The sequence below is a fragment of the Brienomyrus brachyistius genome, chromosome 6 (genome assembly GCF_023856365.1).
Source record: "Brienomyrus brachyistius isolate T26 chromosome 6, BBRACH_0.4, whole genome shotgun sequence".
In the NCBI taxonomy this organism is placed as follows: Eukaryota; Metazoa; Chordata; class Actinopteri; order Osteoglossiformes; family Mormyridae; genus Brienomyrus; species Brienomyrus brachyistius.
The window spans coordinates 18,251,444-18,267,357 of NC_064538.1; the positions used below are offsets into that span (position 1 = coordinate 18,251,444).

General features: G+C 43.0%; 1 protein-coding gene across 8 annotated transcripts in view; it reads left to right on the forward strand.

Annotated features, from left to right (window-relative positions):
- dlg2 (discs, large homolog 2 (Drosophila)) overlaps positions 1-15,914 on the forward strand; it is a 214,765-nt gene that overhangs the window by 38,037 nt on the left and 160,814 nt on the right. The window contains exon 1 of one of the 8 annotated variants that reach the window (XM_049017497.1): positions 571-1,277. The exons of the other annotated variants lie outside the window; for them this stretch is intronic. Coding sequence (XP_048873454.1) covers positions 1,248-1,277 — 30 coding nt within the window. The 5' untranslated portion in view covers positions 571-1,247. Of the gene's footprint in view, positions 1-570; positions 1,278-15,914 lie in introns of those variants that run through there. 8 annotated transcript variants of the gene reach the window in all.

Here is a 15,914-nt window from a genome sequence, read left to right on the forward strand (position 1 = left end):
GCGAAAACTGAACATATGCTAGTAATGATTTAAGGTGAGGACAATAGTGCCACATTTTCAATGTCAACGAAGCGTGCTGTCTTTCTGTCAGAGCTAAAATGAGCATTTATTACTTATTAAGTGTATATATGCAATATAATTTGTGTAATTTAACTTGGTAAAATTGTAGCCTCCAATTCAAGAAAAGCATTTTTGTTGCCTTTTAATTAATTTATTCATGTAAGAGGTGTTGGTATAATGACCATTGCATTTGCACTCGTTCACAAACTTGGTCAGCTGTAGCTCGGGGATGGTTATTGAATGCATAGTAATTTCTGATCTTGCTGGAGTGCTCACGGATACGCCACCTGAGTACGACTCCTAATTGGCGCTAAGCTACGGCTCTGAATACCCTTTGCTGTTATTATGGTAATCTGGGCTCCCTCGCATTTCTGCCAACTGACAGAAGACTAGCGCTTTACGTAGCATTTTTTTTAATTTAAGGAGACAGTGGATTTATAACGCTGACAACTCCGCACAGATGTGCGGCGGGTTTCCGTATCTCGTTCGTCTGTCTTGCACCTCCCCCCCGGTGAAATCCGCAGGACTCATTCATATGATAAGCAGCTCTGCTTCGGAGGTGATTCCTGCCCAGCTGAGATGGCACTGACTCGCCACCGCCGCTCTGACCGTTTCTGACCGAGCGCAGACGGACACGCTTCCACACCCGGCAACGGTGGGAAACGGGGAGGGGGGGAGGTCGCGGGGAGAGAGAGAAAGAAAGTTGGCAAAGAGAGACGTAGGATATTTCCGAGGCTGCGAACCAGGCTGTCGGTAGTGAGGCTGGTGTGGGGGAAAGCGGAGTGTCCCCCGTTCAATCAAGCATCGCACCGCTGGTGCCGGCAGCTGCTCCGCGCTCTTCCTCTCTGCTCCGAGCGGCCGTCAGCCTGACGGGGAGGAATGCCTGCGAGGGGGCTGGACGCGTCCAAGTCAGTGGCTCTCAGCCCAGAGAAACCAGAGAGAGTCTGAAGCCGGAGGATGTTTGGTGGGCTTTGAGATCGCGCCTGGAGCATGATCGCCGTGGAGGGGGACTCCTGTTCTGAGGGGGCTCGTTCCCAGTAGCTGTCTGTGCCTTTTTCTGCGGTGGTGGCTCATTCTCACCACCCTCCAACCCCACGGCCGCCACCCCCTACCACAACCCCTCTTTTTTATCGTGGTAATTTGGTGGGAATGAATGCGGGCAGAGGTTAAAGCCCTCGCTTTCCAGGATGGACTGTCTCTGTATCGTCACGACAAAGGTAAGGAAACCCGAGCGGTCGAATGTGTGCGGTTTGCTGCACGAGAATAGGAGAGTGTTGCGGGTGTGAGATTGCGGGGGGGTGGACGGAGCCACCGCGTTACCCCCGCGTTACCCCAGCGTAATGTGCTCCCTTGGCTAGCGGGATGTGACGGTCAGTCGCCGGCTGTTTTCATTTAGCGCCTGTATTTGGCTTCCCGTTTTAGCACGCTGAGAGGGGATGCCGCTTTATCCGGAGTGGTCATCTCCTGCATCATCTCCATGCTATCTTATTTATCCTACTTGTCTGTTTTTTTTTCCTCCCCTCCTCCTCCTCCTCCTCCAAGTTCCATGCTTCCCCCTTTTGACACCAGTTAGCTTCGCTGGTGATCTTTTGAATGGCGAAAAGGATTAGCCCCGCTGGGACCACCTCCGTTGAAGTGTCATGTCGCAACTTGTCGGAAACTTCAGGCAGCCCCTGTTGCCGGGGTGGAAAAACAATGCCTGCCTTTGAGAACCGGTCGCTCTGGACTGCGCTAATTATGCCGTAGCGAAACAATTGCCAGTGGAACCGATCACAGCATGTGGATTTTTGCATGAAGGTGCTTCACAATACCCAATAGCTTTTTTTTTTTGCTATTACAATGTTACAATTGCTGTTACTTTATAGCTATTCTGAATGCAGGTGCCTTATTTTTTTGTTGCCTAGGTTTGATGTATGTCTTGTGTCTTGTACGACAATTGAATTAAATGCAAGATTCACTTCAGCCACCATACTTCCTACACAAATTCACATTGTACCCTATGTAGTCTCCTGTGGAAATATTGTTACTACACTCACCAGGAAAGTCACCGTTTTTGGTGACTGCATTATGGTGATTCATGTGTATTAATAATGCTGCTGAATTGGATTTACTGCTATGGCTTTGTTTAAACAGGATAGTGTCGTATTTTGCTTTTTTTGTGTGCTGTTGATTTGATGGGCAGTTGTCTTTCTGAAACCATTCTGCTGTGTTGTTGAATTAAATCACCGATTGCAATGGCTGAGGGTGATTTTTTTTAAATTTGCTTTTGTGCATTTGCTTTAAATCTGCTATGTAAGGAGAAGATGCTGTCTTTAATTCTGCAATGTCATTAAACCCAGTTTTGCACTGTTGTGATGACAGTCTACCTTGCGCATGAATTTGTTTTGGCCTTCGTTTGATGAGCATGATGAACAGATGCGTGAAGCACGCCTACAATATAGTAGGAAAGCCCCCAACAAAATATTCTCTTAGGGCTCCTGTCCTGCTTCTAGAGGAGAGGGGTGGGCCAGGTCCCTGTGACATCAGCGCTGGGATTCTAATGGAGTAGTTGTGGTGAGCATTTCTGAAATGCCACATTGAGGAGATACAGGTGCAGTCTATAAAGAGGTACTGTCTATAAGGAACCTGTTCACTCACTCTTGAACACCACCTTGCCATTTTTCAATTAGCTAGCGGAGATGTCAGCTTTTGTCTTGCAAACTTGGTCTGCACCTCGTTTTATTCTTGGCAGGTCATACTGCCATGTATGTTTCTGCAGAGCTTTTCATGTGTAGTCTGTAGGGCTCCAGTTTCGATGGTGCAACATTACGGATGTCATCCAGGGTGTGATAAATTTGCCAAAGTGAATCATTCGCATCACCATAGGTGCAAATGTTTTGATTCAAGGTGCAAGTGGTGAGTCTGTTCTGGCAAAGTCACTTGAGATTTTCTTGGTTTTGCTGTCAGTTTTTAAGGGTCTTGGTTCAAGTAAAGTTTGCAAGCTAAAGTAGTTTTTTTTTAACATATACTAAGAGGTAATCTCCAGCACTAGACCATTGGAGAGTGTAAAGATACAACACTGCCCTGGATAAAACAACAATAGAGAGTGGAGGGATGTGAACACTGAAGAATTCTGGGCAGACTCAGATATGAAGAAAAATCGAATAAGGTGGTTTCTGTAAAGGACCACATCAGTGGCCTCCTGCTTTAGCTGTGAGTCCTGGTTATCAAAGACCATGGGGCGTCTGTTCTTTCTGCTGACTCTACTAATTTCGCAAGACTGCATGTGTGATTCCCTGCCTTGTATCCTGAGGGCTCTGGCTGTAAATTCATCATATCTGTGATTTTCTTCTCTTCCTACTGCTCCTACTGAAAGAATTAATTAAGACCATATTTATAGGCAGGTGTATAGCTCAGCGGGTGATGGATTTCTTTCCCGTGTCTGGAAGTTTGTGGGCTTGAATCCTTTTGGTCGGCAGAGTAATCGTATCACTGTTGGGGCATTCAGCAAGGCCCTTAACCCCAACTGCTCCAGAGGTGCTGGACTCTGGCTGAACCCACACTCTAGAACCAAAACTATGTCTCTCATACAGAGTAAGACTAGGTATGCGAAAACCAAAGAATTCCAACGTACAAATACCAAATTAACTCTTATTCTTCATTTTTATATATTTTGAAAAATATATATCACTGTGGGGGCGGCATGGTGGTGCAGTGGTTAGCACTGTTGCCTCACACCTCTGGGACCCGGGTTCGAGTCTCCACCTGGGTTGCATATGTGTGGAGTTTGCATGTTCTCCCCATGTCGTCGTGGGGTTTCCTCCGGGTACTCCGGTTTCCCCCCACAGTCCAAAAACATGCTGAGGCTAATTGGAGTTGCTAAATTGTTAAAATGGTATGTGAGTGTGCCCTGCGATGGGCTGGCCCCCCCATCCTGGGTTGTTCCCTGCCTCGTGTCCATAGCTTCCGGGATAGGCTCCGGACCCCCCGCAACCCAGTAGGATAAGCGGTTTGGAAAATGGATGGATGGATATATCACTGTAAATGTTCCTTAGATCAGTGTGACCTTCCATAGTCAGTGTTCTTTGCTGCCTCCTCTTAGAGTACTGATATTAGAAAATTAGACACTTAGTGGCTTCTCTGATTTTCCCCCGATACAGACTATAAAAGATCATATCTCTGGTATCTTGCTCTGTTAAGTGAGTGTTTATTGTAGGACATGGTGTCTGTCGTTCCCTGGTCCATCTCCTGAGAACACTGCTGGATTATTGAAGTATCTGATTTTCGTGTTCTTAGTTCAACATTAGGTCAGGTCCTGTGCCTCGAACCTCACACCTGGGTCCTTAATCATTGCATACACAGCTGTAGATATGGTAGCTGTGTTCCTTAGAGCCTCTTGATGGTTGCTATAGCAATGATGAGAGTTGCATCATTTCAAACCAGCTTGTAGTTTTAAGGGTCTTTTAAATTTAGAGATGTATAGATTTTCTAGTTTCCCCGCCAAATATTTATCACCTGCAAAGCTAGTTAGCAGTACCTGCACTCCACATAATAGTTAGCCTTAGCTAGTTTCAAAATTTCTCTGAACAAAGCCAGCACAAAATGAATAAGTGGCAAATTGCTTGTTTATAAGTCTTGGGGTGCTGTTGTGTTAAGATCGTGGCATTTTGCCATCCATTCTGTATAAATGTTAATTTGCACACACATCCAGGATCTTTACAGTCTCCTGCATAGATGTTTTTGAATGTCTCCGCATTTCCAGTCGACCTTTTGATTAATAAGCATGAATTCCATTTTCAAGCATTATATTCTGGGTAGGTGTTTTGATGATAATACTCTTTTTGTGTTCATTACAACTGTCTCTAATTATAGTGTTTTTTTGGGCCTGTCACAAATGAATTGAATGTCAGCTAATAACAGCAGTCGGAGCAAAACTCTGTCTGCATTGTAAAAGACAATTTATGACTTAATATGACACATCACCGCTGTCATCAGACATACTTTAAAGAAATTTTATGTACTTTTCTCTCACTACATTTTGTCTCCCGTTCTCTTTTAGTGAAATGTACTTTCATCTATTTGCCATGACATTTTCATCCGTGGCTAATTTGTGCTGTAGCTTAAGCCACAGTAATAGCTCTGTGGGACTTGATTTTTCAGCAAGCTGCCCTGTTGTTAAGCCCAAACTATGTCCACTTGTAACCCAGTGCATTGCATTTAATGCATTTAGTGTGAATGCATTTTACTTTGACCTTTAGGTAGCTTTGGGGTTCAAGTCATTCGACGTCTAACAATGTGGAAAGGCTTAACTGTAAAAGCTTGTAGAGAATGCAGCTCATGGACAACCTGCTACCTTTTGACATGTGTTTATGCTTGGAGTGTCCGACGTCATCACAGAGGGTGTTTCTCGCAAAGCATGTGCCTCTGTAAAGTGTACGGTAGATCCTTTCTTTATTCTTTCTTTTCTTTTTTTAAGTTTTGATGACTTTCGATTGACATGTACAATAAAAGCTAATTACTTTGTGTTCTAGAATCTGACAGCATTCTTGTAAGTCCTGTCTGGGGTTTATTCTAGAATGTGGATCAAGTCATTTTTTATTCCTGGTCCTTTTTTGAAGTTCCTTCTATATTCTCTTCGGTTTTGCAGGCCGATGGTATGATTCTATTTCGGTTTGTGCAGTTGAAATTATTCACTCTTCTTGGGGAAAAAAATAAAAACTTTTGGTGTGGATGAAACAGCAGATTTTATTTTTGTGTCTTTGCCTGAAAGGAAACTGCTTCATGGAGATGACAGGTTGATGAGTCCATTTTCCGGATAAATGAACCATGTTTTTTTTTTCCTTTCTTTCCATGGGGACACTTTGCTTAAATACATACCTCAGATATGCTGCAATGTGTAATAAGAATTAGGATTTCCTTTCACTGTTTTTGGATTCTAATTGCCAGATCACATACCTGGGAGAGAAGCATTATTATTAGTGTCATTGGCATCATTATTATCACTTTAACACTTTTTAACGGAGTCTTCTGTAATATGTGAATGCAAGTGTCTGTTTCAGTGTTGCTCTGTATTTCATTCATGGTTCTTGATTTGTTGATAAATGTAACCAGTGCCGAAACTGTTGTTTTTCTATATGCTTTCCTACTTTGATTTAGCTTCTCTTTGGTTTTATGGCAAACAGAAAGTGCCAGATGGCATAAATGGATAAATGCAGAAAAGGGTTTGTGGCGCAGCCCCGGTGCAGAGTGGAAAGCGCAATTTCCCGTTCCCAGGGCATTAGCTTAATGGCCGCGATGACAGCATCGGCCATGATTTGTGATTTGCGCTGCATGCACCACGTGGTCAGCGGTGGGGCCCCTGTGTCTGAAATCCTGTGTGGAATAGCTGGGTATTTGTCTTGGGGGGTGGGACAGGAGTCAGAGGGAGCTCTAAGACTGAAATCGAAAGAGCAGGCGCTCCACTCCGATCCCCTCGGCTATCCTGTCTGGGCCAGAGGAGTTTCATGTTTCTACAGCCCCGTGGCCTGTTGCTTTTGGCTCTGTGGTGCAATCCGCTCTCATTTTTGTACATTATGGCTGCTTAGGAATGGACTTTACAGAACAGTTGCCTCATCCTGAAGGTATCTAATGGAAAAAATCTGGCTTTGTGTCTTTCCTGTCCTGCCTTTTTTGATGCGGACTGGAATCGAACGGTGCGGCAGACTTTAGTTCGTCATGGTATAATTGATGCAGCTTTGGGTTCATGCCCATATAGAACATTTTAAGAAGCATTGTGTCTTTGGTTCTCAAAAGATGGTATTGCGGCATCATGTGACAGGAAGTAGGTGAGGTCTGGTGGACAGCACAGCGCTGATCTCCGTGCAGGAGGGAGATGGTCGTCGTCATTAGTGTCACATAATGCAGTTGAAAAACAGATCAGTTATAAGACGGTAGGACACTTAAAAGAAAACATCACCCTTGAACTGTAAATAAATTAAAATAAATCTGGAATAAATTAATATATTTTTCTTTTAAATCTGCATTTTTAATCCTGGTTTAATCCTGGTTCTGCTGGCAGAAGGCTATGCTGGGCTGCAAGTTGCTTCTAAGACAGCAGTACACAAGAACAAAGTGAAGCAGGAGGCACTGGGAACAACCAGAATCCAGTCAGGTAAAGGGTGGAAGCAACCTTCTAATGCCAGAGATGACTGTAAACTTATCCAACAGTTGCGAATCGGAGGATGACAGCAAGTGACCTTCAAAAGGAATGGAAGATATTAAGTGCAGGTGTGAAGGTAGTGCACTGCTAGGACAGTTTTTGTATCAGGCTCCTAGAAGCAGGACTGAGGTGCCATAAAGCAAGGAAGAAGCCCTTCATTAATGAGAAAATAATTCACAGACTCTTACACCTAAATAGAGGTAAGAGTTAAGCAAAAAATTGTGCTTGGGTCTCTCAGTTTTTTCCAGAGCTATATATATATATGCAGAGATACACAGAACTGTCTGCCCATACGAGTCTTTGAATGTTTTGAATGTAATAGATGTAACATTAATGAAGCCACGGGCTGGTTACATAACGTTAGCGAGGCCCACGAGGCCAAGAGGCCGACCTCCTACACATGGAAGGAATTCACCGCACGTCGCGGTGCACCATGCCAGTATCTCTGCGCTGTTGCTGTTTTTAGATAGGCTCTCGCTGGTGATGCAATGCAGAAATGCACTCCCTGCCTGGGTTACCAGAGTCACCTGGCTGGCAGCTCCCGGCGTGGGCTCCTGGTTTCCAGTGTGCGGAGGGGGTCCGTTGATTCTTCATTTTCCCTTTCGGATGGGGGCGGTGGTGACACCACTAAACGTGTCTTTTTGTCACAGTAATGAAGGGTTTGGCTCCAGTCCTGCCAAAAAAAGGGACACTGGCCCTGACAGTTGGTTATTTTGATTGTTCTTTACACTTTCATCAGGATTTAGGTTAAATTGGCCTGTGTCTGGATTGTAAGTGAATTTTTCTTTTTTCCCTGTTTGTAGATTTTAATTTGTGACCAGACTGTAGGTGAATCTAGCTTGTTTCTGGATTTAAGGTACATTGGACTGTAGGTGATTTTTTTTTTAGAGTCTGTGACATTTGAGAACATTTCTAACAATAAATCTGAACATATCAATATTGTATAACCTGTTTTTGTCACTGATGACCACGGCTGTTTTGGCCAGACAGTTGGTTATGCAACGCTGAGAACCCTCAGAGTAGATGGGAAAGTGACAGACAAGTTAAGAAAAAAAATATATATATAATGTGTGTCTGTGTAATATAGATAAATACACACACACACAGACACACCTGTTTGTATTCATAACTTTGTGGGGACTCTCCATTCATTTCTATGGGAAAAATCCCTCCCAACACTGACAACCGTAACCCCTATCCAGCCTTAACGTTACCTATAAGGCTTTAAAACATTCATGCCCTGTAAAATTTGGGCTGATGTCTTCACAGTATTCTAATTTTTTGAATTCCTCTTTTCGTGGGTTTTATGAGCTGGAAGCCCAAATTATGTACAAATAGACAACTAAGACCTTGAAATCGTTTATACATTCAGGGCCCACAACTTAATCTATGAAAGTTGAACGTTTTGAATGGAATTATGGAAATGAATCAACTTTTCCATGATATTCTAATTTTTTGGAAAGGGCCTGTACATGATTCTCACACAAACGCACACACACGCTGATGCTTTGAAGTAGCCTTTAAGAGCCAGAGCACAGCAGTGCTTTATTGAAGTTGAAGGTGTTTGCAGTGTTATATCAGTTTTCCTGCAGGCATGACAGTATTTCTTTTGTTTAACCTCATCAGTGGTTTTTCTTTCTTTATAAACTCTGTGAATTATGCTTTGTCGATAGCAATACTGTAATGATATTAAAGGCTGCTCTGCAGATGGGAAGATCATTTGCTCCCTAGTATTAACGTACTAATATCTGTGGTGAAACATAGCTGGCCTTCTCAGACTCACAATGAAATCGGCGCCGGTTCTGGGAACCGGTGGGGAATGAGAAGGGATGTTGCTTTCCCCCCCCGAGCAACTCAGTCATTCCATGGTGGCTGGTTCTCCAGAAAGAAAGGAGACCACATACTTCAACTGCCACCCAACAGGCCTTACAAGAACTTATTTTGACCATGTATTAATACGCCCCATTACATTTTCCGACTGCTTCAGAAAGATTAATCTTCATGCGCGTTTCATTCTCCTGTAATACACACTAACATAAGTGTTCACCATTAAGTATACCCATCCTTGAAAACCTGTTTAATTCAGGCAGGGTGAGGATTTGGTAGCATTAATATATTCACCTTGGATGGGAGGCCAGTCCATGGCACAGCATAAATATTTACATTTTGCTTATATAGCAGACACTTTTATCCAAAGAAGTGTACATTTTTTGAGAAAGCACCGTAAGACAGTCCCTGGAGTATTTTGGAGTTAGCGACTTTACTCAAGGAATCAACGGTGAACTCGGTCTTCCACGGATCACTATAAAGACACATTACATACACCAGTTAGCCTAACTGTATGTCTTTGGACTGTGGGAGGAAACCAGCGTGACACAGGAAGAACATGCAGACTCTACGGATGAAAAACAGATTTGAACCCTCAACCACAGAGGCATGAGGCGATAATGCTACCCGCTGAGCCGCTGCGACATACAGTGATTGCAAAAACGCCTATTGTAACAGCCCTATATAGTCAAGGAGGCTAAAGTCACGATCCTCATCAGGGATGAACCATATAAATCGACAATGATCCCCTGTGACCTCTCATGTGGTAGGTAAGCAGCAAATGGTTTCTGAAATGAAGGTTTATATCAACTACCTTTTTGTGTTGTGAGATGCAATTTCAGTTTTTCATTGTTGTCTGGAGTGAATGTTTGCTTTGATGATTGTGGCCTTGTCTTTTACAGCCCTGCACAGCGAAATTGTTAGTAGTGTGTGTTTGGAGAAAACAAATTAGCAGCATTACTGCAACAATAAATTTGAGTCAGGACCACAGTGTCACCTACTGCATGAAAATAAAATTATAAGATGCTGGCTTGCTGAATTGCATTCTTTGATAAGATGCTGAGTGATACACTGCTTAAAGGTATCCAGTTGTATACCTCACTTGTTACCTGTGGTTATACCACGTGGGCCAGCAGTTGTATTGAACATCAGTGTTGGGAAAGTTAATCACAAAGGTAATCCATTACAAACAGAGGTATCTGTTTTTATTCAGCTTAGACTGTGCTTTGAGTTGAAATAGTTAGAAAACCAGAGTGTAGAAAACAGAATTTGTGCACATAGAATGGAATCTGATTTCAGAGGCTCAGTCACTTCCACAAGTCATATCAAAATGGTGTTCCTGATTACAAGAGGGAGAATTGCTAGGCAGCGTTATGATCTGCCTTGAGAAAAACTCCCCAGGGCTGCGGGATCCTTGAGACTCACTCCATTCATCGACTGTGCTCTTGCCACCACTTGTATGATTTTACAAACCCAAAAGCACCTTCTTGCGGTCCGTTGACCGAAAGTGGCTCAGATCTCTGCATGAAGATGCTGCCTCCACGCTGTAATGCACTTGTTTCATTTTGCCTTGCCTCCAGCACCGACATGTCATGGAACCCGGCCTCTCCCTCTCCAAGTGCGGTGTAATCAGAGCTGTGTGGAGCTGATAGCATAAGCAGTTTACTGCGAATAACGTCGAAGGTGTGTAAAAGTGCTCTTTGGGAATTGCTCTGGGCCTTGTTTTGGAGCATAACTGGTTCCAGTTGGTGGGAAAGAAAAGCCACATAGTGTGTTTTCTTAAATGCTACAGCTCTAGTGTTCCCACAGCCTGTGGAAAGACTCATTTGGCAGTAATGAGCTCAAGTAACATCTTTGGTTGTTTTTTTTTCCTGCTTGCTTGATCAGAACAAAGCAGGAGGTTAAGAGATATTTCGCACAACTTTGCTTTAAAGCTTACTGAAGGCTTGTATTAGTGCTTTTAGGTTGCATTTAAAGATACTGTGACAGTACTACTAAATCTAGTTAGCAGTTAATTGAGCATTTTGAGGTATTTTGGGGACAAAATGCATGGTAATATGCAATACTAGGCTAATAGTTAACAATGATAGTTATTTATTGGCAGAATCAAGAGTGAAATTAAAACATCACACATGGTTTTTTGCGATAAAGACCGAAATACAATACCATGGCTAAATAATTTTAGTAAACATTTGGATCTTAGCAAGACAGTTATTGTCAGTAGTCAAACATTTAACACAAAGACATTCTGAATATGCAGTTGGAATCGATTATGGAGAGAATGAAGGCAATTTGTGATTTTTGTACTGCTTTTTAGTCATTTGTAGGATATCTTGAAGTTGATGATGTCACTACAGAACACCTCTTGGGTAATGGGCACTCAGGATTTTGGAAATTTTCTCTCAGTGTGACAGACCCTGTTCAGCTAGTGTGAGGCAGGTGGGTTGCCATATCAAGATGAAGGCACATGAAGTTTAATGGCCTGTTTTCACAGCCACGTGGGGACTTGGCACTCCGATTTGACTTTGATTGCCAATTCCATACTCATTTGAAGCAGAGCACAGAGAGAACCATCTGCAAGTGACATTGTGTTTGCCTCTGCAAATATCCCATTTCCTGCCTGTTTCTCTAGACTTGACACCAGAGAATGTAAACATAAACTGTCAATGGTGGGGAGGCCCAGTGGTTCATTGGCCATGCCTGGGAGGAGCAGTGTAATTAACCCCATTCTTAAGGTCGCGGTGCCTGTTACACATGTTCTCGTCTCTCTCTTGACTTGAAGATCCTCTCATGTTAGCCTTCGCTGGCCATTTCTCCATATTTTCAAATTTCATACATATGCATGAAAAGCATAATAACAAAATTAACGGTCTTATTGTAATAACTATAAAAATATCCTTCTTTCAATTTAAAAAAATAATACATTCTATTTCTTGGAAGCCATTTCTTTAATTTTGGAAGAAGATACTTTAGGGTGCAGGTCTGACTGTAGCGCATCAGCACACCAGTTTAGCAGAATCCCTTTGTTACTCCTCTGCCCTGCCTCCTGACAAGCCATCAGCACTTTCTGAAGTTAGCCTTCAGAAAGGCTTTGGTGCTCCCAGGAATTCTGACTAAATTAAAGTAAGAGGATTAATTTTGTCATACTGTGGTTGGTGAGAGAAGGAATCCTTAAGGATGGTATGTACAACCTGTAACAGAATGTCAGCCCCCTCCCCAGAGCTGCCCTACACAGGCTCACCTTCAGCCAGCTCTAGCCTCTTTCATAACCATGCATGATGACCACTCTCATTTTTACTCTCCTGCATGGATACAATCTCTTGCCTATCCTTGATGCTCTTATATTTTGCATTTGTCTTGTAAGAGCCTAGTTCTCATGGTGCCTTTGATCTGAACAGCTCTCCCGTTAGGTTCTTGCGGTGTCCTGCAATGCGTTGTGTAGCTCCTGCTGCAATGTCAACTTGCTTTTGTTACTGGACATTCATTAGAAGCTCAACGTAGCTGCACTTATATGAGTTGGATCTTTGACAGCTGTATGCCTTTGATGTATTGTCTTCCTCACGTGTGTGTCACTTTGGACAAAAGTGACTGTTATATAAATAAAATGTTAGAAAAAATGGGGGGGGGGGGGGTGAGAACTTCGCTGTAAGGGGAATTCCTTCCCACTTTCAAATGTCCGATGTTGGTGTAATTTTATTTCACTTCTTCAGGACACGTTCTTAGGGCCGCAGCCATAGACACGGATTTACTTTGTTAAGCTGATTGATAGGGTTTGTGTGGATCAGCTGCTGCCTGGTTAATAGGAGAGCATCTTTTTTTTTTGTGAGAGCACCTTGGTGTGTTTGTACTGTACAGAAGCGCAGTGTCCTCCTGTAGTGGCTGCTCGCCAAAGGATTATCGCCCATCCCTGTTGCTGCAGAGCTCTGAGACTTTGATGCCCCATTCCAGGTGAGAGTTTGTATGTCTGTAAGGCCAGGTAACCTGGGCACGTTGCCTGGAAGCATTCTGACTCAGAATAACACTTTAAGGGTCATTGGGCAATGTCAAGTTCTATGCCTATAAAGGGTTCACCTGACTGATGATGATAACTTTGCATCACTAACTCTGCATTTACTTAGCCGTTGTCCTGTGAATGATGACTACATTTGCCCATTTCCCTTGACCCATTAATACTTTTAAACCTGCAGAAAGGTATGTGTCTATTTAATGAGCCATATTTAATATGGGGTCATCAAGGGAGTTTAGCAAAAGGGGAAAAAAAAACGAGCTTTGACTGGTAAAATAGGAGGAATTTTGTATTTTCATTTAATAAGTTTAATTTTATATGGCCCAGGATTCAGCTGTTTGCTCAGAGGTCAGACAACATACCCACGTCCTCCTTTCAGATGCTGCAACTAATTGAACATAATTTTTCATCTCGCCTTGGTTCCGAAACAAGCTGTCTTTGAAGAAGTTCAGGCAATCTCTTGTAATAATCTGCTGGATAGGTAATGAATTAAAATGCCCATTAAATGGTCCTGTAAAAGGCTCTTCATAAAAATGTTTGATGTTTGGTAAATGAATGAGGGTGTGACGCAGTGTTTCTATTGCATGCTGCTTTATTGGGTAATTTTGGAGCGATCACTTGTATCAAGGATGGATGTTCCTCATTTATTTCTCAAAAAAAAAGATATTTTCTTCTATTGCAAGGTAATACTGATTCTCCGAGTGCAATGCTGAACATCAGCCCAGTGTGTTGCTGCCAACCACTGGCGTAAATGTGGAATGCACTCAGTATTTTTGGAATATATAGAACCTGGTCCATAATTTTCTTCCAGGTACATCGGTATATTTAGGTCAAAGAGAATGAATGCTGATTAATGTACTATTGTCAGTCGTGAAAGAACTGTTAGTCATGTAAGGATTGTATCATGTGAGGAACAGTTTAAAGAATTAAACCAGAAAGCAGTACATGAACATCCTGAAAACTAACCTTTCTTAAAATTGCATGGCTTTTTGAATACATTAATATTGCATAAGTTGTTGCCAGTTTGTAACTGCAGTCACTGTAAAATACTGCATGATCTTGCAGTGATTTTTTTTTTTATAATTAAATGGCCAAAATATCTCCTGCTTCTGGGGTGAAGAGCTTGTAATTACCTGAACTGACATTAAATTATGAACTTATGCATTGGGACACTTGCACTACCCTGAGTGCAAACTAATCAAAACCTTACTGGAAAATTCTACATTGCTCCTCCACATACCTGTCATGAGGTATGTAATGCATAGCTTTCTAACTCAGTGTGCTTAAAAGGATTGTTGGTAAACAGCCACATGCCCAGAATTTGATTACGTAGGAAAGACTCCATACCTGGTGAATCCTGTACAATTAATGTGTTTAGCATCAATCGTAGCTAAAGTAGCAAAACTGCTGCATAAACAGCGTATGAACAATTTGCATTAAGCAGGTGTAATGTGTTAGTCAAGTAATACATCCTAATTTTAGGGGTTGAAATAGAGACTGAAGTTAAATGTTTAATTTGCACAGGAGTGAGGAGGTTCTTGCGGATGTTTGGAGCTTGTTCCTCCCGTTTGTGGTGACAGAATGAGTGTAAATGAAGTTCGGGAGGGCAGGTTATGGATGGCGAGGATTTTAACTCCCAGCTGTAGCTGTGCAGAGCAAGCTGGTGAGGAGGCAGAGGCTGGAGCTCTCTAGGTGACGGGGAGATAGGTGGTCACTTGCAGAAGTTGATGGTCATGATGGCCAAATCAGGCTCTCGTGTCTGGTGTTTGCTGAAACCATTTTCTGACCCCCGTGTTCTCTTCTGTGGATCTATATTCCTGCATTTGTGTGTCTGTTTGTGAGTGTGACACATCCACAAGGCATGAGATGCTGCAGGGAGAGGATTATATTTGTACCTGTTATATATCGGTTACAGCAGGGTCTGCAGAAAGTACATCAATGTCAGATTCCTGTTTTGGCATCATTCTGGGTCTGCATTTCATTTTATTACAATCCATGGACCATTAATGTTGTGTGGGGTACATCATGCGGTGCTTGGTTCAATTATGTTTTGGTTTTACTGGAAGACGCTGATGATGCTGGTTGTTAGATCTCTGTGGCTGATGCCATATCCAGTGATTCCCCCAATCAATATAGGACCATCCAGTGATGCCTTTGCGTGAATCACAGGAGGAAGAGGCAGCATCCCGACATCTGTCCCTGATCCCTTTGCTGCTATGACTGGAGCATGTAGGTCACCTCGACCAGATTGCCGCTAAGCGTGTGGACTTGGCCTCCCTCCCGGGCTGAGTTTTATGTAGATCTGGCCATATTACACCCTTAATAACTGATTTAGGATCAGCTTACTCTCCTACGATCCTTATATTTACTTATTCGTTGTATCTGGAATTAAACAGCCAAGCAGAGTGGTCGTTCGTTTTCACAAGGATTCAACTCCACTTCCTAACTCCCCCCTCCCCCCACGAGCAGTACTTCCTTACTAAATATGGAGCTTCGCTTGCCTTGCGTGGTGTCTGCTGCAGTAGATTTCATAAGTACTTTAACGCTGGAGTGTGAATCCAGTTTGCCAATGGGATGGCTGTACCTGACTGGTAATCCGGGGGGGGGGGAGGGGGGGGAATTGATCTTGCCGAGAAGAGTCCAGTTCTGAAATATGAGAATAAGGTGTTGCTTCCTGGATACTCTTGCACTTTCCAGCTGCACTCAGCGTTGAGCTCGTCATGGTCCTTTTTCCGTGCTTGACTTTTTCGTTTAGTTGTTTTTTTTTTTTCCCCTGGCTTGGCTCGGCTCATACTCCTACACCTCCTCCTCTACCTCCTCTACCTCCTCGCAGTGCTTTCTCAC